The 19,584-nt window shown below is 47.6% G+C and overlaps 1 protein-coding gene across 1 annotated transcript in view; it reads right to left on the bottom strand.

The window, feature by feature from the left end:
- The window catches only part of LOC116500647 (histone-lysine N-methyltransferase SETDB2-like), a 35,965-nt gene that overhangs the window by 4,183 nt on the left and 12,198 nt on the right, over positions 1-19,584 (bottom strand). The window contains exons 11-20 of the mRNA XM_032205837.1: positions 19,421-19,526; positions 18,457-18,785; positions 17,192-17,280; positions 15,327-15,443; positions 9,347-9,482; positions 7,719-7,826; positions 5,878-6,011; positions 3,789-3,835; positions 1,727-1,785; positions 780-846 (exon numbers count right to left, since the gene is read on the bottom strand). Of these exons, the coding sequence (XP_032061728.1) occupies positions 780-846; positions 1,727-1,785; positions 3,789-3,835; positions 5,878-6,011; positions 7,719-7,826; positions 9,347-9,482; positions 15,327-15,443; positions 17,192-17,280; positions 18,457-18,785; positions 19,421-19,526 (1,192 nt within the window). The remainder of the gene's footprint in view (positions 1-779; positions 847-1,726; positions 1,786-3,788; positions 3,836-5,877; positions 6,012-7,718; positions 7,827-9,346; positions 9,483-15,326; positions 15,444-17,191; positions 17,281-18,456; positions 18,786-19,420; positions 19,527-19,584) is intronic.

The following is a 19,584-nucleotide window of genomic DNA, read 5'->3' as shown; positions in this document are numbered from 1 at the left end:
AGAAAACAGCGCAAGAAGTGAGCCAAGACTGGACTTGGTAAGAGAACTGAGGTTACATTTACTGCGAGCGATCCAGGCATTAACCTCATGTATTTCTGTGACTTTGTTACAGTCCATTTTATGGTGCTGCTTTGTCAGATTTTTATTGCTAAGGAAATGGGTATTTTTATTTCATCTCAGAACAGCAGCTCAGCGACAGGTTTCAGTAGGGAGCCCCTGTGGACCACTGTGGGAATTCAGCGGGCTATCCAAAAGCAAAAAGCTGCCAGACTGCTCAGAGGAATCCACCAGCCTCCATTAAAAACAACATTTTTCAAGTTTTCTAAACTTCTGAGCAGCAGCGTAACTCTGAGCAGCAATTACAGCAGGACTTCGGGGTAACACACACTGCGGAGCTGAAGGATGGCTCGAGCCATCAACAGATCTCACCGTTACACGTTGTGTTAGCCAACCTGCGCACGCCTGGGACTGAAAGGGAACACAAAACAGCAGGCAGGGGCAGCAGCAGCTGCAGCAGCGTTTACACAGCCTGGTTCCTGCCCAGGGAGCCAGAAGGCTCTTGCTCAAGGCGCTCCGAACACCCTGCTGGGCAATTAAAACCCGCACGGCCGTTCTGCAAACCAGGCTCTTGCTCTGTTGCCAGAATACCGGGCCATTTGTCTCAGGGAAATGCTAAAAATGGCCGTTTTCAACAGCAGTGCTCCCTAACACCCCCAAGCTCCGAGCATCGCCACAACAGGTCGCGGTATCACGCAGCTCGTCCAGGAAGCCGGTCCCACCTTTGTGCCTGCTGTTTTTTCTTTTTAATATTCGTAATCTGTTCTCTTCTGCTGTTTTGTCTGTGCTCTGGAAGAAAATCAGAACAATGCATTTTTGCATCCTAGGGACATTTCCTGCTCCATTTGCAGTGTCTTAACTCCACATTAGCAGAGAGAAAAAGCAGCCCATATTTCTGTGAGTAAAGTCAGCTTCCCCACACGCTTAACAACACTCCTCTCCAGACATTCGGGATTTTAAAAAGGGAAGCAAAAATCATTTCAAAGCAAAATCTCCTCAGAAAAGCCCATCCTGAAGGGTATCGCCCTGCCCAATTACTATTACTGCCCTCACACCGTGTATGCAAACAGCACAGATGTTACCTGATGGCTGCTGCTAACTCCCAGCCTAAGTGACACCTAATTCTCCAGGCCAGATATAATACTAAAAACGATCTGAGAGGAGAGGAGGAATATTTCTCTCTTCCTTTGGATGGGATGCAGTCACTCTCTGCTGCTCCAAATCATACCTCGGTAACACAAATGATTCTTATCTCTACTACAAAGCCCCACCAGTGTAAGAGCTGCACCACTCCGACAAGGGCAAGCAGTTTATCGTGCAGTGCCTAAACACACACGGAACCCCCCAGCTTCTTTATTTGCAGTGTTTGGCCTGATTTCCTCAAAAAAGCTCCTTCTGGCATGTCAAGAGCACAGCCACTGCTTCAGAAGCTCCCATCACACTTGTGCCAGGCAGCCTGAGGGCAGCGCTGGCTCTGCCAGAAGCAGCTTGGAACGCAAATGGCTTTGTTCTGACCAAACAACAAGATCAAAACCAGGCAGCTGCGAAGGAAAAGTCGCCGCCTCTGTGAGAAAGTCTCCTCCTTAATACACTGCCAAAAATACTTCACTGAAGCCCTTTGCTGTGGCAGATGTGGATTTGTTTTAGAGCTACCGAAATCCGGAGTTACCATTTGTTCCGTGATGGTGGAAGACTTCAGTGCGTGCCTTTTCCTCTTACTAGCTGCATCTGCAAACCAAGAGACAGCGAGGTCACTACACGTCAGCCTTAGGCCGACAATTTCATCCAGCTCAAGCCCTCCCCTTCCCCAGCAAGCTACAGAGCTCAGGCACTTTGGGCAGCCACACAAGAATACATTTCGGCTTTCCCAAATCCCTGATTTTCCACTGGAATCCATTTTATGTCCATCTAGGAAAACGGACAAGCCTGAATCACTAGGAAGCGCAAATCACCACAGCATTAGGATATCACTGCCTTTTGAACCCGTTACAAAGCAAACCCCAGATTATAACGTAAGATTTTTGGCTGTGGCAGAGGGCACTGACCCTCCCTGGCAGCAGCAGCACCTCTGCATGGTAAGAACTTAAGGCAAAACGTGATAAATTCATGAAAGACGACTTTTCTCCCCATCAATCCTTGTTTCTGTCAATACACTCTCAGAACTAAGGCTCCACAAGGAGTTATTTCAGGTGTCCCACAGGCATACAAGCGGCATTAATGTTTCTTTGCTACATCTACCTCGTGGATAACCTCAGGAGCTCCTCATAGGAAGCGATTTTACTCGTGAGCTTTTATTATTTCAGCTACAAAGCCCTTTTATTGGCGTTGCATGGAGATCTCTGCTTTCAGTCTGCCCTCTATCCGCACGCAGCTGGCTCCTTCCAACTCCGTAACTGGTGGCTGCTGACAATAGCTGCAGCCTCCCAAGCAGAGAAGGAAAACTGGCAAGGAGCACAAGCCAGGGGGCAGAGAAAGCTGGAGAAGAGCACAGCCACCAAAAGCCAGAGGGTTTTAAATTCAGGGGGTTTGCACGCCCCCCTCCATGCCTTGGGTAATGCACAGAAAGTTAATTCCTGTTTAGAAATCACCTTAGGAATGGGATGTTACTGCGGGCGCAGAAAAGTTGTCACAAGTTCTTTTTTTCCCCTTTCTGTGAGGGTGAGGGAGCCAGTGCTTTACATTCGCTATTTTCATGGCCTGAAAGGAAATGGTAGGCTGCCACAGCACCCAAAATAAAGCCGGGCGGCCTCTTTTGGAGCGAGCTAGGAACTGCTGGTGCAGGTATGGAGAACAAGGGGATGTTGTCTCGTAGCTTTCTCCAGGCTACCAGGGAAAACGTGCCCAGAGAAACAGCCCTTTTACACCAGCTCCTGTTCCCACACAGCCCAGTCTTGGCTTAGCCTGCCCCAGGTGGTCTGCAGGGCTGGGCTCATGTCATGTTGGAAACCAACAACCGCCCCAGCTGGCCCTTAGGGGGTGTTAGGGTGGAGCCAGACCCCCAAAACGGTCAGCCAGAGTTGGTGTTACTGCTCAGCTGACTGAGCTAAATGCGATCTGGAAGCAAAGGCTCCTCTAGGACCCACCCCATTTCGAGCACCCGCATTTGGCTAACTCAGACCCGAACCCACGTGGTCCATTCGGTGATTCCCAGCTGCCTCAGTCAGCAAGCACCAGGACTGCCAAAGCAAACTGCATTTCTCCAGCAGAGGAAGCAAGCCTTAAGCAGGGAGCACGTAACCCTTCAGTTGCACTTAAAAAGCTCTTTGGGATCCTTCAGAATGAAAGGCTGGGTTTGCCACGTACCGCAGCGGGTACGGAAGATGCAAGTGTGCACATTTTAATACAACTGCAGGCACAAATCCCAGGGCGAGCACTCCTGTAACAGCCCTCACTTTGCTAATTGCACCCCTCATTAGCACGAGCCTCCCGTTTCACACTCGTTTTTAAGAGCTGCTTGGGCCTACCTACAGAATAACTCCACGAGGGATCAGCTCCGTGTCAGGTTTGGAGGGGATTTGGGGATGCTCAAACACCAGCATTTCCTAATTCAAAAACCCTTCTTGCTTTCTGCCCGTACCCCTGGATTTCAGCCAAACCCCTCCTGCAAGATTCGAAGTCCACCGCTTGATAGAAGGGTGGAATAACATTTGTTTTGTTCAAATAAGTTACCAACTGTAGGATACAAACTTTTAAAACAGATAAAAATCAAGAAAGCCATCAAAGAAACTCACCATAGTGATTGGTCCTATTGCCTGGGTCATGTTTTGGGCAGAACACTCTACAATTTAAGTTCGGTTTTAAGAAAAAGAGAGACAGGATTAATAAATACGTAAACAGAGTAACGCTGACTGATTTCAACAAATATTTTCCCCTCTATTCAGTAAATGTAAATCGAAAGATGGTCTAAAAAACTCTCAGGGCGGTTGTTCAGCATTATCCACTTGGGAGAGCACCCGCTGCGAAGCTTCACACATGCACAAGCTCCTGGTTTTACTTTTGGAGCCTCAGCAGGCTCACAACTGCTAATTCAAAGCTTTGGTGTTCAATTTTGTTTGGTGTTCTGCTGTGTTTGGATGGTGTAAATCACATCAGGTGCATTTTGGCTGCCAAACACCAGGACAGCGTTTGATCTGGGGTACTCTGATCTCATTCAGTAACTTGTTTCAATCAATGCTGTCAAGATAAAATCCCCGAGTACTCTATACACGAGATGGGAATATTTCCTCCTTTTTTAGGAGAGCAATTTGAATTTCTTGGAAGAGGTAAAATGCAACAAACAGAGCTGGAAATCCTCCCTGTCTTTGGATACTGTAATGTGTAGAGAACATAAACCAGCTTCTCTAAGATGCCTTTCTTACAGAAGGATCCCAAATCACTTTTTAAACAGAATTGCCTTGTCAAGAGTGTGGTTTAGTTGATCTCTTCATTACCAATCTCTATTTGCCAAGACTAAAGCTCAAGTATTTAGAAGCAGTTTATAAAGGGAACGGCATTTTTGTTAAAAAAATAGAAGTGCTGGCCTTACAAAAGTAGTCTATTTCCTTGACAAACCAGTGGTTTCTGCATTAAATTCATTTTGATGCACGAAAAAGATATATAAATGCTTAAGAATTTAGTCAGAAAACTACATACCGGAGGCACATTACTTACACACCTGAATTTCTGGTTTCCCTACCATAATTTTTGAGAGGTGGCACTGGAAATGGTGCTCGTTTCCCCACCTGTGCTGTGACCTGCCTTTTGCAAAGCACTGCACGCCTTCTCCTTTTTATTCTGCTGTTTGCTCTGATAACCACTGCTGCTGATCTCAGTGATGGCAATTCATTTAAAAACACCAGCTCTCCCCCACAGAAGGAATTCTCTTTCTTTTAGATACGCTTAAGCCCAAGGTGCTCCTAAAGCACTACGATGAGCCCTTTATTCTGCGATCACACAAGTTCCTGCCTTTCCATCTACTTTCCTTCAGCTTTGCAGGCTCCAGGGAACTCTACAAACACTCACTGAACACATCTTCCTACAGAGCTGGCCCTACATCCCTACAGAAAGATCTGTTTATGTCAGAGTGAGAGCCCTACCAAAGCAGCCAAGACTTTTAAGAGCTTTGGGTACAAAAGAGCCCATCTTGGGCTACTAAGGATTCAACAGTCTACCAGATTAATCTAAGACTAACGTAGCTTGTGACCTCTTTGGCCTTACCCAGCAGTGAATGCTCTGGGTTGTGTCTACGGGCCTCAGACCCTTCCTCTAACTTCCTCATTCCTTTTGGAGTCCTACTTTCTCAACCCCTTTCCTCTGCAGATTATCATTCCCTCCTCTGAACAACTTTTTCTGTCTGCTATCAGCAATGTAAGCAGTCCGAGGGCAGGAAATTTACTTAAAATCTGTTTAATGGTGTTAATGCTAGCAACGTACTTGAAATGTAAGAAGATCTTGGATGGGAATACAGACTTCTCTGCTAGCACGTGGATGGGAAGTTGCTAGCATTGGTCTAACATGAACAGATCCAGAAGCACGACAGCCTGGTCTGTGCTGAGAGCACCTTTACTGAAGCTTCTGAGGCAAGAGAAATTGAGAATTTCAATCATTCATTTGAAGTTTAATAAAAATCTTTCTCCTTGAAGACTAGCTAGGTGGCCAGTAAAGCCAGGCTTCCTCAGTTTTGGTCTAGTGGTCTTTCAGCTCAGTCTCTTCAACGCTTGGAAGAGAACCTATTTCTTTTCTAAAAATAAGGAGTTAAAAAATTGACAGTTTAAGTCTCTCTTCCTAGCAATAAAACCAAAACCGGGAGGATAATGGGTTAGAAAAGACTTGGCTAAGTACCGGTAGACTCCGTTCACTTCGTCGGTTTCTATCGCTGCATCGTCGCAGAGCGCGCAGAAGTAGTGGTAACTCCTGCGACAGGCCCTCTCCTCACACCCCACCGTGGCTCCTTTCTTGCGGCAGAAGTTGCACACCTACGATAAAATGATGGTTAGCAGGCAAGCATCTCAGATAGCTACTGAAAAAACAAAAGGAGGCTTACAAAACAAGCGTAGGGAGATCAAATATTTCACCGTGAGCCTCCTCTGCGGAAGGCATCGGGCGGGTTCACAGCAGCAAACTCCCACCTCGTCCAGCGTTTCAGTCACCTTTCTGCTATTTTACCTCAATTTCCCAAATGAAGCAGGGCAAAAAGCCACGTGAGGGAACTGGGCGACTTTCATCTCTTATCCCAAGTTTGATCAAGTTATTCCAATGCCCGTTGGAGTGGGTGCTCTTCTTTATGTTCACGGAGCCACAGAATGGCTGAGGTTGGAAGGGACCTCCAGAGATTGTCAGGCACCTCTCCTGTTCCCCAAGACCTTTCCAAGATGACAGGCTTAGTGATAACGCCTGCCTGTTCCCTCAGCACCCTCGGGTACATCCCACCCAGGCCAATAGATCTGTGGGTGTGCAGCTCGCCCAAATAACCTCTAGCCCAATCCTCTTCAACCAGGGGAAAGTCTTCTCTCCAGATTTTTTCTCGTTTCTGGGCTCAGCAGTGCGTAGGGGCAGCCTTAGCAGTGAAGACTGAAGCAAAGAAGGCATTCAGTAACCCCAGCTTCTCTGTACCTGCTGTCACCCGCCTCATGTAGCAGCACACTCACGTTTTCCTCAGTCTTCCTTTTGCTGCTGCTGTATTTGAAGAAGCCCTTCTTGTTGTCCTTGCTGTCTCCTGCTAAAGTTAATTCTAACCAGGCCTTGGCCTTCCTCATTGCATCCCTGCCTTCTCTGACAGCATTCCCCTATGCCACCCAAGCGGTCTGTCCCTTCTTCCCCATCACGTCCACTTTCTTCTTCAGTTTTCCCCAAGAGCTCCTTGCCCATCCACACAGCCCTCCTCGCTCAGCTTCTTTCTCGTAGGGACGTGCTGATCCTGAGCTTGGAGGACGTTGTGCTGAGCTCCATCCCAGGGGATTCCTCCAATTAGGGCAGCCAAGACTGCCTGCAACCTTCCCGTTTCCAACTAGACCATCTCTGTGAGCGCCAGGAGCAGCAGCGCCCCTCTCCTTGCTGGCTCACCTACCTCCAGAATCACAAAATTATCTGCAGTGTTCGGCAGTGACCTCCTGGGCCGTTTGTTCTGAGCTGTGCTGTCTCCCCAGCAAATATCGGGGTGGTTCAAGTCCCCCATAACAACCAGGGCATGGTTTTCCACAACTGCTTGTTTCCATGACTGTAAAATGTTCCCTAGACGAACTTCATAAAGAAAAGACTTCCATCCAGGAAGAAGGGGAGCCGAGTACAAAACCAACAAGAAAACCTCATATAAATAACCTCCCTTCTGCTAAAAAAAGAAGGTGTTTCCCTTCACACTTACAAAATGCATCATTTTGTTTCTGGCACTAGATTAGTCTCTTTGGAAAGTCTCTTCTTACTCTTTTATCTTAGGAAAAAAGCGCCAGAAAAAAAAAATCCAATTAGCAACAACAACAAAAGAACTAAACTTCAATAAGTGTAACGTCCCATCAATGTTTGTAACTCTAAATCTGTAACTTCCAGATTTGTAACTTCCAAGTATTTTTCTGCTTTTCTTTTTTTTTTTCAAACATAAAACTGACCAAACAGCTCGGTACTGAAGGGTGGCAGGGTACATGCTACAGGGCAGGACTAAGTGCAGATTCTGAAAGAAACTGCCTTACCAGGCGCTTTCCTCTCTTGAGTTCGTTCAATACCGATTCCACGTCAAACCTGATGTCCAGATTCTCTGGGTTATACTCTTCAGATTCCACAAATCCTGAGGAAAATAGCTGGAGACAAAAAGACGACGTTAAGGATTAACAGAGAGACGTGGTCATCAATATATCACAGAGAAAAGAAGGGGAGGGTACATCTGGTCTTGCACATTTTCACCTAACCTGAAGCTGAACCAAGGAAAGGTGATGAGGTGAGAAGGTGAATTAGTAAAAAGTGTGAACAAAGAAAGCTCCAGGCTGCCCAGAGTAAGGAGCAGCAGCTGCTTGGCTGACAAATCTCCACACCTTGAACAACTTTTATCAACTGGTAACCACAGTCTGCCTGCTCAGAAGGTGATAGCTGGAAGAAGCCAAACAGGGTGCTCGTCCTAAAGCAGGCACATTCGTAAAGTTGTTGGGTTAAAAAAAAAAAGACAAACCAAACCAAGAGTTCCAACATTTAACCAAGTTTAGAGCCCTAATATAAAATATTTTCCAACAAAACAGCCAAGTAACGCAGTAAAATAGTCATGTTTTTGAAGGATTGTTGAATAATCTGAAGAAAAATAAGGATGTAAACATAAAACCCGTGAGGATAAGGCTGGAACAGTGAAAGCCAGAAAGGAGCAGACGCCCCTCCTGCACTAAGCAACTCTCCCTGAAGGGAGAATATGCAATCTGTAACTGGTTCTGCACACCAAGAGCCAGCTTCAATAAAATGCCAGAACAAAGGAGAGACATTTTGACAGCCAAATAAATAAGTGAATGTGTTCTAAGATCACTCAGAGCTCAACTGACTTTTTTATATGGTTCGCTCAATTTGGTGTCTCACGGATTCCTACCGACTGCATTTGTCTAGATGTTGACCAGGAACAGGCAGAAGGAAACACCAGAGATCAACACTTCAAGCTGTTGCAGCCAGGCCCTACCCCTCTCCAAAACCCTGACCGGTCCCCGTTGTTTTTCCACGGCTTTCCAGGTTGGTTTGGGTAACCAGCCTTTGAATTTAGAAGCCATTTTTCTCCCAGGTCATTATTTAGCTGAGTTTCCTACAGACATCAAGCACGTGCAACGCGCCCTTTTGCCCATCGTGGCAATTCCACTCTCCCCCGGTACTTCGGTTTGCTGGGTACCCAGTGACACTGACAAAGAGAAATTTGTGAGGAGAAGCAAGTTTGTGCCTGTTTCAGGAAAGCGACTGGGCCTCATTCCAGCGCGAACCAGACCTGTAGGTCTGGATTCTTACCAGGTAACACACAATAGCCACTTTGGGCTGTTTGTACAACTATGAGGCAGCAATGAAAAGCATTCCACTTTCACAAATTTTGTGCACTTTACCACAAATCCAGCGTTATTGCCCTTGCCCCCTCTTGCCTAGCAATGTACCTATTTTTGTTGTTATGTTTGAAGCCAAACTTTCCGCAGTCAAGCTGCAGAATATCATGAAGACTATTTTATGTCTCAACCGAAACAAAAAAGGAGAGACCCAAAAAGCCATTGTCAAGTTACAAAAAAATCAACAGGCAGCGGAGACTTCCACTTTCGTGCTTCTCCGTTTCCTTTGCACGGTGACCAACCAAAAAAAAACCACTCACCAGACAATCCCGATGAGCTGCAATGTTTTGCTCTTCGGCAATGTACATGATGGAGCCAGACTCCCCCTCCGAGCAGAACGCACACGTCCTTCTCACCATCTTCGCCATTATCTGGAAAGCACCTAGAGCAGGAAGGCTGGGAGGAAACACAAAGCGACTGACGCCGTTGTCTTATGCCAGGCAGGGTGAGCAGAGGAAAGCAGAGCTCGTGAGCTCTTGAGCTCGAGCTGCTCCTTCACCTGCAGCCCCTGAAGCCTGGTTCTTTGCAGCCAGGATGTGCAAAGCCTGCTCTTGGGACAAGAGGTGGTGGGAAACAGGCTCCCAGCAGTTAGAGCAAGGGGAAAAATGGTTTGTTTGCCCTTGAAAAGTCACTGTGAGATACGTTCATCTGATTCGTGTCAGTATGGAACAGTGCTAGGGCCACATGGTATGATGAATGTGATCTTCTGTCTTACATACCCTTGTATATAGTCTAAGAAAAACAGAATGGTTAATGTATAGAGTTCTTGCACCTTGCAAAGGAATATTTTAACAATTCATGTCAACAGAGAGCAGTTCTGTCTGTCTCTGGGTCCTGCGCTGGCAATTTAATTCTTCCACAGATGCGTCTCCCCCTCGTTATAGTCAATTTATCAAATCTTCAGAAATCTTCCTCAAATCCACAAGCCTATTTGCTGTTGTTATTCCGAACTCTTATTCCTAACAGTTACGGCCTTTTTGCCTTCTCTGTGGTTGATTCAGCACTGCCGTAGATGTGACTGGAGTGTCCCTGTGAATGGCCCGTGGGGAGTGTTTTAACAACACGTGGAGTGTCAGTAGAGAGCTATTTGTGTTTGTATGTTCTTTCTTTGAAGTCTCTGATGTCTGGGGGTTTCAGAACAACTGCTAACAACTAGTGACTGTTATGGCTTCTGAACGGGACACTGTGCAAGCCCCTGATATCTGGCCAGGTGGCCAGGAGATTAAGGAGAAGAAAGAAAGAAGCCGAAGGACGGCTGGGAGACAAAACTTGCAGGGGACGCTGTGTAGGCTTTTGACGTGCTGCCAAGGAGTACAAAGGGGAAGGAGAAGAAAAAGAATCTGAGAGGAAGACTACAAGCCTTCAGCATGAAAGACCCCTACAGACCCCCAGGGGGACTACTGGAGACTGATGTGCGTGCTCCAGTAGGAGGGTTTGGATCCCGGAAGCTAATTATGATAACCCATTTTTTTTTAGAAGTAGTAATGAATATGTATTAGCCTAGGAGCATAAAAATCAGCTACTTGATGTAACTGGGGTGCGTCCTGGTGGAGCAGAGACTCCCGACACACCCAGCGCTGTTTGCTTACCTCTATTCCTTTAATAAATTGTAAACTTTGATTATAATCCTATTTTGGGACTGAGCGATTTATAACAGTCACTAACAAGTCATGGCAGAAGGCACAGAGCTAACGGAAGAACTGTCGAGCTTGTTCACCTCCATGCTCCAAGGACAGCCCCATGAGCAGGCCAGCAAGTCATGCCCTCAACACAAAACTCCTACTTCGTTCCCAAAACAGCCTAAATGGTGCTGAAAAAGCCTTTAACCCCACCCCCCACCAGGAATTTAGGGCATCCCTCCACGCATTAATAGCGGAAGCTTTACTTTGTCTGTGGTTTCTGCACAAGCCCACTGCAGAAATCTTCAGTTTCCCTCTCCCTCTAGGCGTGATACTCCAAACGCCGGAGACGTCACCTCTGACAGCCCAGAAGCCTGTGGGATAAGAGTAAGAAAAGTCTGTGTTTACTTTTAAGAAATAAGAAGATTTGGAGTTAAATTGCTGCTTCTCTGTCACTAGAGTAAGGCCCAAGTACAAGACAGGGAGGAAATCTCACAGCCCAGCAAATCTTGCACGTATTTCTGTGGCTTTCAACAGCCAATTTCTGTCTTCCCTGGTTCCACCTCCCTTCCATAAAATGGAGGAGATGCTCTCAAGGGAGGAGAACATCAGAGTATAAGGGGATTTTTTTCCCCTGGCTCTGTCACAGAAACTTGACTTCATCTCAGGCAAGCCACTTTGCCTCCACACACATCTGTTTTTCCCCACATCCTTCTCTACCTTGTAAGCAAGGTGGGGTAGGGATCGATTTCCACTGTCCAATCTAAACAACGAACATCATAACATCAGCCTCAAAGCTTAGGCATTAAATAAACGCAACAGAAACAAGAGGAAATGTATAGAAATATTAGAACTAGAGTGGGATAAGCCAGGGTTTGAACGGTTGGCCCCCCAGGTCGGGCAGAGCTCCCTGCAGCAGGTCAGTACCTGGAATTGATGCATACATAGGCCCTGCTCAGGCCCAGTCAGAGGATCTGTCCCCGGGAAGCCGGTGAGGAAGGTGCTGAAGCTGGAGCCTGCAGTCCCTGGTGCTCTTCCAGGCTCTGCGGAGGAATCTTGCTGCTGAAAGATAACCAAGGACCAGGTCAAGGTCAACCCTTGGGTTACTCCAGGGCCTTTGCCAGGCCCCTGAAGCAACAGGACAGCTCTCGGCTGCTCCTCACTGCACGAGCAGCCAGCCTGAACCCAGTGCCCCATTCAGCTCAGTATCCTGCCCCCAACTGCACTCCTGCTTTGACCCCGTGCTCTTCCCTAGGTTTCAGCTACTGATTACCATCAGGAATAGGATAAAGAGCTAAATGGGGCTGTGGATCCAGCTGGCTGCTCCTAAGTAAGGAGAGAAAGGCTAAGGGCATGGTTCCAGTTTCAGTGTAATTTCGTTTCGCCTGAATAACCACTCACTTTTTGACACCCCAGGTATGTGCGAGAAGGGGCAAGAAATCATTGTTCCTCACTCAGCTCCTCCGGTAACGCCCATGATAGCACAAGCCTGTTATTCTGTCTCCTGCTGCCTCTTTTTCATGTTCAAGACTCTGAAACTATTTAGTTTTTCCTTGTACAGGAGCTGCTCCACATCTTTGATCACCATCATCACCTTGCAGTCTCTCTCCTACTCCTGCAATAGCTCAAGAGGAGCTCTCTATTCATTTTTTTTTCTGAACAATTCTTAATAATTCACATATTGGACTGCTTCTGGGCATGGAGCTGTCCCCGCTGTAGGATAAGGTATTGCAGACCTCAGACCTCTTTCCTGCGTGGTATCTGACAGTCGGTACGGAGGGCAGCGTTACGTTTGTCGATCTGACACACTCATCGTCTTCCACTTATCAGTGCTGGATTTTCTCAGCCTTTGTTTTACAGCCGAATGACTCAGAGTCCTGCTGCAACTTTCACACAAAGTAAGGCAACTAATTCATCTGTGAGAGCCACGGGCTCTTCCACTGCCCTCCGCTAATGGAGGAGGGGATAAAGCTGTAAAACAGAAGGTGGAGGGGAAGCAGTCACGGGAATTAAGCAGCCACGTGTCTCAGGATGCTTCTCTAACCCTGTGCCATTTCCTACCAACACGCCCTGTCAGCCTTGCCACAATGGCAACCTGAGAGAAAGCAGTAAATGAAACAGAAAGTAAAAGGGGGATGAAAAAGGGTGACTGTGCAACTTCCAAGCACACCTTACTGAAACTTTACTCATTTGTTTAGCATTTCCTCTCCAGAATTGACTCTGAAAGCATCCTTGCAGGCTCACAAGCTCACATTATACAGGAGCCAGGGGCACAGATCACCCAACACCTCTGTAGCAGCGTGAGGAGAGCACAAGGATTTCAGAGTAAAACCACAGAAATCCATCTTCCCCTTCACCTTTTATTTGATACAGGGGGAATATTTTAATGGGTATAAGGCGTGAAAATGGTATTTTCTTTGAAAGGTAGACACGTGGTGGGGATGACAGGAGGGCTCCTCACCAGCCCTCAGCTCTCACCCCTTCCAAGATGCTGGGGGCTCCCAGCACTGGAGGGGGACTGCCTGAAGTGGAACTGGGAGCTCCCAGAAGGACGGAGGTTGTGCAGTATTTAAATAAAGCATGGTCTGCTGGGGCAGAATAGCTATGGAGCTGGTGAGGGGCCTGGAGCACAAGGCCTGTGAGGAGCGGCTGAGGGAGCTGGGGGGGTTGGTCTGGGGAAGAGGAGGCTCAGGGGAGACCTCATTGCTCTCTGCAGCTGCCTGAAAGGAAGGGGTGGGGAGCTGGGGGTCGACCAGTGACAGGACCAGAGGGAATGGCCTCAAGCTGTGCCAGGGGAGGTTCAGGCTGGCAATGAGGAGACATTTCTGCTCAGAAAGAGCAGTCAGGCACTGGGACGGGTTGCCCAGGGAGGTGGTGGGGTCACGGCCCCTGGGGGTGCTCAAGGAAAGGCTGGACGTGGTGCTTGGGGACATGGGTTAGTGGTGACACTGGTGGCAGGGGGACGGTTGGAGCAGGTGATCCGTTATTTGGGGCTCCATTCCCCCTCAGGGCTGCCGAGGGGGACAGACCCCCCCCCCCTCCCCCCCAGCCCCTCTCGGCCCCGCGCTCCCCTCAGGCAGCCGGGCTCGCCCACCGCCGCCCTGCGCGTGGGGGGGGGGGGGGGGGGGTAGCGCTGCCGGGCATCCCCCCCCCCGCAGGGCGTGGAGGCGCCCCCGTGCCCCCTTCCCTCCCCCCCCGCGGCTGCCCGGTGGTACTTACCGCGGGGGTTCAGGGCCGGCCCGCACCAGCGGCCGCTTCCGCGCGGGGGAGGGGGATGGGAGGGGAAGCGGGCGGGCCCAGCCGGAGCGCCGCGCATGCGCGCTGCCATGCCCGCGCTCGGCGGCGCGGTGGGAGGTGGTAGAACAGGGTGAGGCAGGTCACGTGGGCGGGGAGCCGCTGGGGCCGCGGGTTCGAGTCCCGCCCCCGCCAGTCCCTGTGAGGGGGGGCGAGGCCCCTTCCCTGCCTCCACCCCAAATCCTCCTCCTGAGGGCACAGGGCTGGCAGGGAGTCCCAAAGGTGGCTCCAGACAAGGAGACCCCACAACCTCCCTGGGCAGCCTGTCCCAGCGCTCCCTCACCGTGAGGTGAGGGAAGGGACGGAGCCTCTCTCCCTGTCGGGCACCTCTCAAGTTGAAGAAAATCCACTACAAATTTCCCTTCCCTCCTTCCTCCTCACTATAAGGCCAAGATATTACACCTATCCAGCCCCTCTACCTTGGGATATAGGCCATGCTGCTGTTTGGTATGCTGCCCCACAGACCAGGGAGCCAGTTTCAGGCTTGCTCTGGAGCCAGTAAACCAGGAAACCCACTGACAAAATAAAAAACAAAACTGCTAATGGCTGAGCAAATAGCAACAGAAATTATATATGATCAGCCATGCATGGCCTCCAGAGTATTCTAACAATGAGAAAATTCAAGCTTCTGAAATTCAGGAATTTAAGATGAATTCCAGCACGAGCTTAAACTCCCCTTCCTTTGTGCAAGGCTCCAATAATACTCAGAAGGCACACACCCGCCTTGCTCTTTTTCAGGAACATCATTATATGCGTGTCATTTCAGAATGTTAAGTGCCTGGTCCTGTGCTTGGGTTACAACAACCCCACACAGCAGCTTGGGGAAGCGTGGCTGGAAAGCTGCCCAGCAGAAAAGCACTCACAGGAAAGCAACTGTCCCCTTGGATACAGCTCTGTTGAGGCAGCACCTTGAATATTGTGAGCAGTTTTGGGACCTTCGCTGGCATTTGGGACTTTTGGGACTCATCACTGCAGAAAGGCCCAGGAAAACATCAACTAACCCTTGCTCTGCACCGATCATGTTTCTCTTTCAGCCTATAAGGAAGCATGAGTTCCTCCAGCTTGCGAATGAAAAGAGAGGAGGGGAAAGATGAGGAGCACAGAAATAATCTAAGAAACGTCTGATGCCTGGTTTTAAGACAGATATTTCTATTCCTGTAAACCATAAAAATGAAAAATAACTACGTTTAAAAAACAATCAGATAAAAGACATTTTTGTTCACTAGTTAGCACCACAGGTTTGTTTAAGTGCACTGTTCGCTGTGTAGTCCCTCTCAGCACATAAATGTCCAGGTACACGAAGCGCTGACAGTAGAAAAGCTTGACCTATAAGGTTTTTTTCCTGCACATCTGAACTCCACACTGGCAGGAAATCTCCGTCTCTGGCAGGCTTCCAGCTTCATAACCATAATCCCACGTGAGTTCGGTTCCAGCTTTCACGTGCCTACGAAGTAAAATATTTGGTCAGTTCATTTGAATTAAGTGAAACAGGGCTGCGTTCACCAGTTGTCACCACACACAAACCCCAAAAAGTGCGTGGGGCAAAAGCACCACGCGTGCAGCTTGGAGAGAACCAAGAGCTATAAGGAGTCCCTGGCACAGGCAGCTTTGTTCCTTTTACTATATACAGCCCATCACTGTGGTTCAAATAGATCTCTAGGTGTACTGAGAAGGCGATCATCTTTGGTCTGATAAAATGCATTTTAATGCAACTGCATCATTTACGTGCCCAAACCCTAAGACTCAAAGTCAAACCCATGATCCTCAAGAACCAGCCCCTATGACAAGTGTATGAGAGAGGCGATTGCAAATATTGGAAATTCACTGTCCCAAACAAATGCCAAGTTAAATACTAAGATGCTGAGGCACAACCAAGTGGAAAGTACAACAAAATACGAGTACTACAAACAAGAGAGTAATTCTCTGATGTTTCTCAGAGGGTAAGATATACGTGAAGCCCAGTGAACTACCAGGCAGCAGGCTGAGAACAAACAAAGTGAGGACTTTCCAAGTGAAGCGTAACTGCGATCTGGGACTTGTTAACCTCAAGATGTTCTGGAAGCCAGAGACATAAAAGAAATAAAAAGGTGACTGGGAAAGTTCACAGAAGATATAAAATTAAGCTCAATGGTCCAGATGGAGCCCTTAATGTAGAGAAGTTGCAAAGGGGTGATTGCCAGAAAGCCGGAGGACAAGCCAAGGGAGCATTCCTTCAACAATCGCCTTCCCTAAGCGTCTTCTGCTGACCGCTACCACCTCTATCCACTGGCCTCAATCCCCACTACACGTTTTTTATTGAGTACCCAAGCAAGAAGTTCATTGGAACAGGCTGCCCAGGGAAGTGGTGGAGTCACCATCCCTGGAAGTCTTCAAAAGATGTTTAGATGTAGAGCTTAGGGAAATGGTTTAGTGGGGACTGTTAGCGTTAGGTCAGAGGTTGGACTCGATGATCTTGAGGTCTCTTCCAACCTAGAAATTCTGTGATTCTGTGAAGAAAGATTCTAGCTAAACCAGAATCTTTTTCTTTTTCCTGATATATTTCAGCAACATTGCCTTCAGAGCTCTTGGAAGCCCTCCTCCTTCTTTCATCTCACTGGTGCCAGCTCTCTGCCATCCAGGAGGAGATAGCCATATTTTTCATTTTTTTGTCTTTCAGAGGAAGTTTCCACCTGAGGACTTTACTGCCACCTCCCCAAGACACATTGGAGTACACAGAACCCGGCTTCTCTTGATAGCCGTGAAGAGAAGGTCTGGAGTCAGCTTGTTGGGCCCACAGAGGAGGTGCATCAGCCTTAAAAACCCATAGACTCCAACCCTGCCCTCTGCGACACAGCTCTGCTGGGCATTCTTTGAGGCACAACACTGAGACCAACGAATTTTGGCTTTCTAAAGAACCATGAAAAATAGGTTTAACCTATTTTTCCACTGAAGATGACAATAACCAAAATGGATGCATCAAAAGTCATTTCCATGCTTCACGTTGATTATTGCTAATGAGTTATTTTTATTCAGTTTGCACTGAAACAACTGTATTCCTTCAGTCTTTAGTGAATAGTAAAAAAGTAGTTCTACAGTTTCATGATCTAAATGTCTGCACCCTTAGCGTGCAACTGTTTCTTAATAATTAAGCACTGTTTTCTTCCCTAATGCCTTGAAAAAAAACATTACATTTCAAAAAATAATAGAAATCACCTGTTTGTGAAGAAAGCCACCCATGGAAAACTTCTGTTGTGAGTCTCTACAAACACGCTCTGTGCAAACAGATTTGGGCAGCAGCTGTGCTGTGAAACAGAATATAGGAATTAGAAAGAGTAAGTCACCCGGTCCTTGGCCAAAAGACCTGGTTTATGTCAAGTATGTCACTGCTATGGGTAGTTCCTTCCTCCCCTTTTCCAGTCAACACAGTCTCTATTATTCAATGCCACTACCACTACTTTTTTGCTTTAACTATACCTCTTTAATTTAATTTTTATTTATTTATTTTTAATCTCCATCATATCATGCAAGTACCTTTGCCCAGAAAATTCGAGGTCATTTACCAAGCTGTCCTCCAGCAATTTGTGGTGAGAAACCATCTTTGATTTGGGACGTACCACAAATAACCAGTACATGACAGATGTATCTCGATGGCAGTCGGGGAGCAATTAAAAGATGAAATGAGATGCTAAAGGTCATTCAGGTGCACGTAGGAACACAGGTATGGTGACGGGTGAAGAAGGAAGGTTTCAGCGAGATGCGCTATGCCAATCTTACCACCATACTGCCTCTGCAACGAGGAAATGCTCAAGCATACGCAAGATTTTCCAAGGAGATACACACCCATGGCAACGGAGGAATAAATCATTTGCTGAGCACATGCAGATGTGCGTATAAAAACATTCACCTTGGTTGGAATTCATTGCTATTTCTTGAAAAGTCAAAGTTCAGAGACTCACTAACCAAGCACGACCGACCACTTCCTTCACCTGTGACTGAACCATAGAGAAGTTTCCTACAAAATCCCAACACTTACCTTAAATCAGCATAAGCCAGAATTTACAATGCTTTGGGAACAAGAAATGGGGCTGGGAGAAGGCTGGTAGTTCACTAAAAAGTGCCATTTGATCCCTGGACAACCCCTTTCCCCCCCAAAAAAGAGGTGCTATACTAAAATTCAGGAAACAGCTATCACTCACTACTTGGAAATATTTCGCTGTGGAACCTGGTGGTGCCAAAACCTACAGCTCACGTGTGCCATGCATTATCTCACGGAAGCACTCACAGCTGGCAGGAGCCTACCTGCTGTTCTGTCACTTCAGAGTGCAGGGAGCACCACAAGCTGCCCTCACACGCACCCACCACGCATTTGGGTTACGTCAGGACAGATTTTGTTGCAAAAGCCTTCCAACTCATGCAAATCCATCATTTATTTATTTATGCTGAGGCAAGTAAGACAACACGTGCAAGTTCTTACTTACATTAAGAAAACGACCCACGTTCCCTTCTTTTGTGGCATCCAGAATATAAATATTTCCCTCGTTAGCGTTCAGAAGCGACCCATCACCGTCAGCCTCCTCGCAAGACGTGCCTTGTTTTGACTGCCTGCGATTCTCCTCGCTGTGCTTAGCTTTTTGGGCAATGCTTTTGGATGGCCTCCTAACACGCGTGTCATTCAGCACATCCGACTTGCCGCAAGCAACACCCTGCAGAGACAGGCTCTTCTTTTTGCATTCAGCACTGTCCGTGTCAGCAGGCTCCGTCCGTCCAGCTTTCATCGCGTGGTCTTCCTTCTGCTGCTGGCTGGATCCTGTCAATGGACGTGGAAGTTAAATTTAAGTTATTTTTCAGTATTGCTTTGAAGCAAAAGCCTTTCCCTTGTTTGGCCCTGGCCTCTTATCCACCCAGCTTTCTTTGTTGTCCAAAATACATTCAGCTTCCTTCCTATTTGCTACAAAGCCTTAACGTAACTGCTTTTTTCCACACCTTTCATCACTTCTCCTGCAATTACTGTTTCTCGTTGCAGTGCCTGAAGCACTTGCCCAAGGCTCCTGCGAGCGACTTGGGTCTCTCCCTTCTTCTCAAATCCCGCTCCAAACCGATGATAAAATGCCATGCAGAAGAGATCATTCTCCTTAATTTCATTCCTGGGAGAATCACAAACTGGAATTAAGACAGAAACAAGATGTGTGTGCAAACAGCATCAGTTTCACATCGTCTCCAAGGCTGAGCGCCCCCACCCTCCCCCTTACATCCTTTTCCAGTTCTGTTGCCTGGTACACGCAGTGGGTACGACAATAATTTCTGTACTGCCTAGCTCCGTTAAGACAGCCCAAGCACTACGTGGACATCGCCACCCTACTCTGCGAACAGGCCTGCACACATGCCAAGCCCACAGCTTACAAGCACACTAAGAGTGCAGTATTTACAGCTCTGCAAACCTACTTTTTCCTTTCTTTGCTCCACTGGTTAGTTTTGCTTTGCTTGACTGATGAGGCTGAGAACTATTGTCTTCGTCTGAGCTGGCACTGTGCACCAGTGTATCAACTTCCTTTAAACAAAATAAAAAATAAGTGAAAAGGCTGTGACGAACCGTTGCTGTATGCAAC

This window comes from Aythya fuligula, chromosome 1, assembly GCF_009819795.1.
Source record: "Aythya fuligula isolate bAytFul2 chromosome 1, bAytFul2.pri, whole genome shotgun sequence".
In the NCBI taxonomy this organism is placed as follows: domain Eukaryota; kingdom Metazoa; phylum Chordata; class Aves; order Anseriformes; family Anatidae; genus Aythya; species Aythya fuligula.
The sequence above is the reverse complement of the archived record's forward strand: the minus strand, read 5'-3'. Positions and strand labels throughout refer to the sequence as shown.